General features: G+C 40.2%; 1 protein-coding gene across 1 annotated transcript; it reads right to left on the bottom strand.

The window, feature by feature from the left end:
- Positions 1-697: 697 nt before the first annotated feature.
- Positions 698-6,372, bottom strand: LOC113034275 (protease-associated domain-containing protein 1). The gene is made up of 5 exons (XM_026188696.1): positions 6,138-6,372; positions 5,798-5,898; positions 5,575-5,684; positions 1,458-1,625; positions 698-1,354 (listed from the first exon to the last, which is right to left on the bottom strand). The coding sequence occupies exons 1-5, from the start codon at positions 6,211-6,213 to the stop codon at positions 1,234-1,236; spliced, it is 576 nt and encodes a 191-aa protein (XP_026044481.1). The 5' UTR covers positions 6,214-6,372; the 3' UTR covers positions 698-1,233.
- Between the last annotated feature and the right edge of the window lie 436 nt (positions 6,373-6,808).

Below are 6,808 nucleotides of genomic sequence, written 5' to 3'. Positions count from 1 at the left end.
TTTTTTTCCACATGGGTGTCAATTGCACAGCTTACACATCCTTACCATCATCTCTGGTTTGACAAAATATCCTTTTCCCCCCTGAGTGCTGAATTTTGGTGCTGATTTTTATTTTTGTCACCATGGCCACTGCCACTTTAGTTGTATGTGGTATTCTGATTTCATTAGATACACAACAATGAAGTATTATTTCTTCACTAACCTGGAGTGCTGCTTTGCTCCATTGTCCAAAGCACTAACTATTTGCTGAACTAGAGCATCTTTACTTTAAGCTGACCAGGCAAAACTTTTCATCCCAAATTAGTGTTGGTATTTATCTTCTGGCCAACAAATAAAGTCTTTACAACCTTAAACATACAACTTTATTTACAAAGACTATTCAAATCAGGACATTCTTAAAAATAAAATACAGGATAATGTAGTGGCAATTATTTTCACTAGGGTGAACTCAGACATGGTGTTTCCAGAGCAGTCAAAGCTCTCTTTAGAGCTTTACAATAGCTGCCTTCCAGTTAACTTTGTGCAGATTAACATGTCTTTGCAATATCATCACAATGTCTATTATTATTTTCAGCAAGGCTATTCGTGGCATCTCATGCTTTTAATTTTCATCAGTCCTGTTTACCGAAACTACAAACAAATGTGTCAGTGAACTAACTAAAATGCACAGACAAAAGGCACTAAAATATCAAACAAGTCAATTTTTCTTTTTTTAAATTGAAGTTTCTACTTATCCATAATGAGAAAATTTTTTTTCCATTCACACAAGAGAACCACACTGTTACAAGCTGATGCACATAAACAGGAATGTAATGGCCTGGTTTTTCCCCCCTGCAGTTTCGACTATTTGATAAAACAGAAGGAAGGTCGTTTCTGTTTCTCAACATTTTTTCACAGTTTCGTAACCAAAACGACATACAAAGCATCTGAACACAAGTTCCTGGAGACTGTTTTCCTGGACACACAAGTTTAGCTAAGCACTAAGAATGAGCATGCAGGTTTCGTTTTTTATTTGATGATTTGTTCCAGGTTCAGTGGCTAAACAAGTTTCTCCCATACTCTACAGGCTCTGAGTGCAATCATTCTATATGTTAGATTTAGTGACTTAGCGCAGGTGCACGTGCCAACCATAATCAGAAATGTCCTTGTGAGGCTTCAGATTTAGTTGCAATTTACATGTTGTGCACCAATGACAGAAACTGTTTATTGGATGAATTTGTGAGTGAGTCATTTCTACCAAAGAGTCCAAGGAGGCTGCTTGAATGGAAACGAGGCCAAAGCAGAAACATTGACAGGAATTGAAATGACAGCCCAAGGCAGTGCTTGTCTCTGAAGAGATCTTCTGATCATCATCCTAAAAATACAGAAAGACGAAATGGTGTCCCTGCTTTTCATAGGATAATTGCTCGAATGCAACAGAATTTATATGTGTGTGTGTGTGTGTCTGCATCTCTCACCCATCCCGTCCTAACAAGAAAAGAGCAGGTATGCTTGGTTTGGCAGTGCTTCCATCAGTGACCATGTCAAGGTACTGACTGTCGTTGTCCTCTGCGTTATCAGCAATAAGAACTGCTTTTCCTCCTGCTTCCTCTACATTTCGGGCTTTTTGTACAAAGGAGCAACCTCTGAAGTTTATAAAAAAAAAATAAAAAAAAAAGCATAACCAGTTTAAGATGTGCTGTCAAAGCTTGTTATAGCACTATGTTATAGCAAAAACTTTCGAAGTGGACAAATCTACAAATTGGCAAACAATTTGCTAAAAAACAGGATTGCACTGGCAAGCTCAGCAATGCCAAAATGCCTGAAAGAATGCAAAAGAAAACTAAAGTAAATTATCACAGATTATTTTATTGGTTAAGAATAAACCCTTCACAACATCTATCCAAGAACAACACCACTCATTGTCAAGGTCTAATCTAATTAACAGAAACATTCATGAACCAAAATACAGAAAGTGTACAACAAGCTGCTAACCACTGGTTAAGAACAAGGAGGCCAGATTAAACTAGTTGACTGATAAAAATGCCTTGATCTGATTTAAAATCTACTGCACTAATGTAGGGAGGAAAGTAGGGCTGTTCGATATAACGATATATATCGGATGACGATATAAAAACGTCTATCGTTTCATTTTACGCTATCGTTTGTTTCGTGGTGTCGCAAAATAAACTGTTTACGGCAATATTTTTTCATCGTTTTGATGGTCACTGTAGTGGCTATATTAATTTCTTAAAGTTCTCTCTTTCTCTTATATTTTATATAACCACACTATGAAGGGACAAGCGCCTGTTTTTATGCGTTGTGGTTAGCAACAACAAGGGTAACAGCATCGCTTGTCCGTTTGTTTATGTTCCACATAAACCTTTCACAATAAAGTTCAAGATCTAGTTGAGACTTTTTCAAAATAAACTGAATCACGTGAAAGAGCAGATAATTTACGGATGTGAATTAAAAAAGAGCCGCCAGGTGCTAAAAAAAATAAACCTTATACTCAAACGTTAGAACAGGCTTTTCCCCGCAGCACGCTGTGTAATAAATACTCACAAAGAAAACGGTGGCCTTTACAAAGGTTAAAACACTCGACTCCAGCTACATGACGCGCAGCTGGAAACACTTCCCGCAAGACGAGCTGCCCGAGATTCACAGAATTTACAGAAAATGTTACATTTTTGTGATTTATATCGTTATCAGACGATAGAATTCTTATATTGGGATATGAGATTTTGGTCATATCGCACAGCCCTAGAGGCAAGATTACAAATAATGTCTTACTGTCCAAAAACTTATGGACCTAACCTAAGTAGAAGTGACAACAGTTCTTGAAATACTATCCTGAAGTTAAGTAGTGGCTATGCTTTCTTTGAAACTCTGCTGACTGTATCATTGTTGGTAATCATGGGTAAATAGCTTTTAGGCACTGTTTTGACCAAAGATTCAACATGATAGAACCAGAATAACAGCTCACTGAAGTTTCACTTGGTATCATGGACTCGATTACAAGACTAAGGAGTTTGAAAGTCAATGTCCCGTGTTTGCCAAGAACTCTCCAGCTATGTATGAATCACTTTGCGATTGCGCAATCATGACTTTTAACTGTGTCAGCATATTAAAAATTTAAAAAATGCTTTCAGTTATGTTCTTTAAGTAAGAAATAGGAGTTCAACAACAGGGCAGGGCTGTCCACTACTCAATGTGAAATTATCAGTCTCAGAAAAGTTACAAAAGGGGTCCCCCCCATAAATGACAAACCCTCACATGAACAGATGAAAACACTGAGAATAATCTTTAATTTATCCTTTATTTGCGCCTCTCTGTGGATTTCTCTGCCTGTTACTGTTACTGTTATTCTTGTGTCTTTTAAGTGCTGTACTGCCAGAGGTTGAAAGGGATTTTTGAGTATTTTCTCACAAGTAATTGTTGCATTTGGCTCCACTATATAATGCAACAGGGCTCGCAAAATCGCTAGCCCGACGTCCCGGGGCTAGCGATTTTTCCAGTCGGGCTACCAAAAATCTATCTCTGCCCTGCCCGTCGGGCTATCGTAGGAAGGAAAAATGTATGTCAATGCTTTTGCATTCTTTCGGAAATGTGGCTGGGTAATTATGTCATTGGCATCAATGAGCCACTGTCAATATGTGACATATTGAAATCGCGTTTGAATTTGCGCTTGTTTTTTGCTTTCACTTTGCAATCGCTGTGTATAGAGAGCGACAGCACTGATTGGTGAGTGACGATCATTTGCGCACCAATTCCTCTGACATCGTCTTATCAATCGTTAGCTTACTATGCAAACATGACAAGTGAAATCTCCCGCAGCAAGCTTAAACATGTGAGAGGTTGATCGCGCAGAGAATCGCTGACCGTTATGTGTGTGTGTGTAAAAGCAGCAGGATATATATTTTAGTTCTGCTGAGCCAAATAAGACAGGTCAGGGTGAAGAAGTGACAGCCAAAGAAAAGCTTACCACAAAATGGAAAAGTTATGACAAATCAGACTATAAGGCAAAAAGAAAGTGCAGCTTTATGGTTTCATGGACAAAAGAATTTCTGTGGCTGCAATATGACGAGCTAAATAATAACCAGGGCTGCACATAAGTGGTCCGCAGGTGCGCATTCGCTGTCAAAATAAAAAGAGTGCACAAGATAAGAAGTTGCAACGCGTGTTTGGGTACATAAGATTTTCTGGAGGAAGACAGACATTTGTTTAGAACTCTTAAAGATGTCGAAGAAGCAAGCTCCTTTAAGCAATTACTTTGGTGTTCCTCCACCTCCAAACAAATGTCAGGAGTCCGAACCACAAAAGAAGCAGGTATTCTCAGAAAAGTGGTTGCAGGAGGTGAGCTGGCTTCAAACAAATGATGAACGCACAGAGATGTGGTGTGGAATGTGCTGTGAAAATCCCACTCTAGCGGACAAAAACAGTGCTTTTTATATGGACGCAAACGCGCGTTGCAACTTCTTATCTGGTGCGCGTCTTTTATTTTGACAGCGAATGCGCACATGCGGACCACTTATGTGGGCGATCGTGGCTCAAGAGTTGGGAGTTCGCCTCGTATTCGGAAGGTTGCCGGTTCGAGCCCCGGCTTGGACAGTCTCGGTCGTTGTGTCCTTGGGCGAGACACTTCACCCGTTGCCTACTGGTGGTGGTCAGAGGGCCCGGTGGCGCCAGTGTCCGGCAGCCTCGCCTCTGTCAGTGCGCCCCAGGGTGGCTGTGGCTACAATGTAGCTTGCCATCACCAGTGTGTGAATGGGTGGATGACTGGATGTGTAAAGCTCTTTGGGGTCCTTAGGGACGAGTAAAAGCGCTATATAAATACAGGCCATTTACCATTTACCATGTGCACCCGTGTAAATAACAATGTTCTGCCGGATGTGTTGTTGGTTTTCCCTCGATTTCTGAGTCGACAAGCGCCTTTGTTACTGGGACCAGTAATTTTAAGAAAGGCCCCCATTAGAACCCATGAGAAATGCAAGAAATGCATTGCTCAGTCTGCAATATCTTTCCCAGAACAAATACCAATTGCAAATAACATACTAAAAATAAACCTGAAAATCTGTTTAAAACAGCGTACTATGTTGCAAAGAGTGAACTACCACTGGCACAATTTAGCAGTCTTTGCAAACTTCAAAAAGCAAATGGCCTCGATCTTGGTTCCACTTGCCTCTTACCCGCGACTTCAGTGGAAATTTCAAATTCAGGATCTGACACAGACTGATTCATGTCCTACACAGTTCTTACAAGTTCATAGAAATTTCTGTTTTCAATTAGAACCAAGTATTTGAGTTGATGATTGTAATTTTTATACAATGTTGTAATTTGTGTTTCAACAATTTTTTGATTAATGTTTTGTTTTTAAGCCAATCAGACGTGGTTGAGCAGAAAATGTTGTAAAATCTTGATGATTTGAGATGGGATAAATTTAGCTAAAGATAAAATTAGCTGCCTTGTAATTAGGCTATCTCCTTCCCTACACTTTTGCTGCTAGATGTCCAAGGTTATATTCTCAGTTCCTAACCCCTGGTTTGTGTTCACATAGTTTACAATTCACAATGGTACAGAGGCATGTATGCGTACCCCCTTTCCACCAGGATCACTTGTCCTTGAAGGATCTCTCTGTCCGTCAACTCTGAGCATCCATCTGCAGGGTCTGCTGGCACGAGAAAAATCTCATCGTAAAATGATGTCTGCGGGTCAAAGGAGAAGGAAAGAGTATGATTAGAGGGAAGGTGAAGTTGTGCACCTGAGACTTTAAAAACATTTGATTATCAAATTATTTAACAGAAGACTGAGGCCTCACGAAAGTGCCTCCAAAGTCTTTAGCAGGTGCAGCACTGAAGAGGTAGCCTATCTCCTCTGGACTGATGACCCGGAAATACAGCAGTTCATTGACCCCAAGAGCTGAAGGAGGTCCGAAAAGAAGCACTTATCATGCGTGACTTGTTTATATCAGAAATATTAATAAACCACAAACACTGCACGGATATGCCAGACAGAAACCATAAATAAATGCCACAATAAGCCCCTTAACTCAAGTCGCTGTTGTGCAAAAAGAAATACTTAAAAAAAACAACTCTTGCAGCTAATACGAACAGTTAGCTGTTAATTTCAAACGTTCCCATTTCTGTTTTTAGTCTCACCTGACAGACGACTGAACTGCATAAAGAGACCCCAGAGGTATAAAGCTATCGCTGCTGTTCGACAAACCTTCCCCATGTTCAAGGCATTAGTAAATCTCCCTCGCGTTACAGAGATGAGACTGTAGTGTGTCTCTTTGTGTCTTAAAACAGTGCAGCGTCCATTGTCGCTGTGCTTCTGTCAGATCGCCAACCATTTCCGCCGTTCTCTTTCCGCGCATGCGCATGTCCCAGTTGTAGCTTCTGCTATGAGGCGACTGGGTAAGAAGTTGTGGTGCTCTTTTAGCACCAGTTTTTCAAACTACTGGTAAATGTGTCTCTGTGTTTTATTGTTATTATTATTAACATGCCTGCAAGATGCATATGAATATGTATGATGTTTATGAAGCTGGCAGTTACTTATTTAATTTATCACAATGACCTAAAAGTCATTAGTTGATCTCCCTATCGTGTACAATCATCAGAGACTTTGTTAGGTGCACTTTGCTTGTACTGTCACCTTTTACTTTAAAAACTCCCTTCATTCTTCATCCTCAGAGATTTAGGTTCATTTTGAACTTATGGCACGATATGGCAGCCTCGCTTCTGTCAGTCTGCCCCAGGGCAGCTGTGGCCACAACTGTAGCTTGCCTCCACCAGTGTGTGAATGTGAGAGTGAATGAATAGTGGTATTG

The sequence above is a fragment of the Astatotilapia calliptera genome, chromosome 12 (assembly GCF_900246225.1).
Source record: "Astatotilapia calliptera chromosome 12, fAstCal1.2, whole genome shotgun sequence".
Classification (NCBI taxonomy): Eukaryota; Metazoa; Chordata; class Actinopteri; order Cichliformes; family Cichlidae; genus Astatotilapia; species Astatotilapia calliptera.
The sequence above is the reverse complement of the archived record's forward strand: the minus strand, read 5'-3'. Positions and strand labels throughout refer to the sequence as shown.

Coding starts and splice junctions, on each gene's coding strand:
- LOC113034275 (XM_026188696.1), bottom strand. CDS start 6,213: ATGGGGAAGGTTTGTCGAACAGCAGCGATAGCTTTATACCTCTGGGGT. Junction 5,685..5,797: donor AAGACTTTGGAGGCACTTTC/GTGAGGCCTCAG, acceptor TTTGACCCGCAG/ACATCATTTTACGATGAGAT. Junction 1,626..5,574: donor GTGATCCTGGTGGAAAGGGG/GTACGCATACAT, acceptor TATAAACTTCAG/AGGTTGCTCCTTTGTACAAA.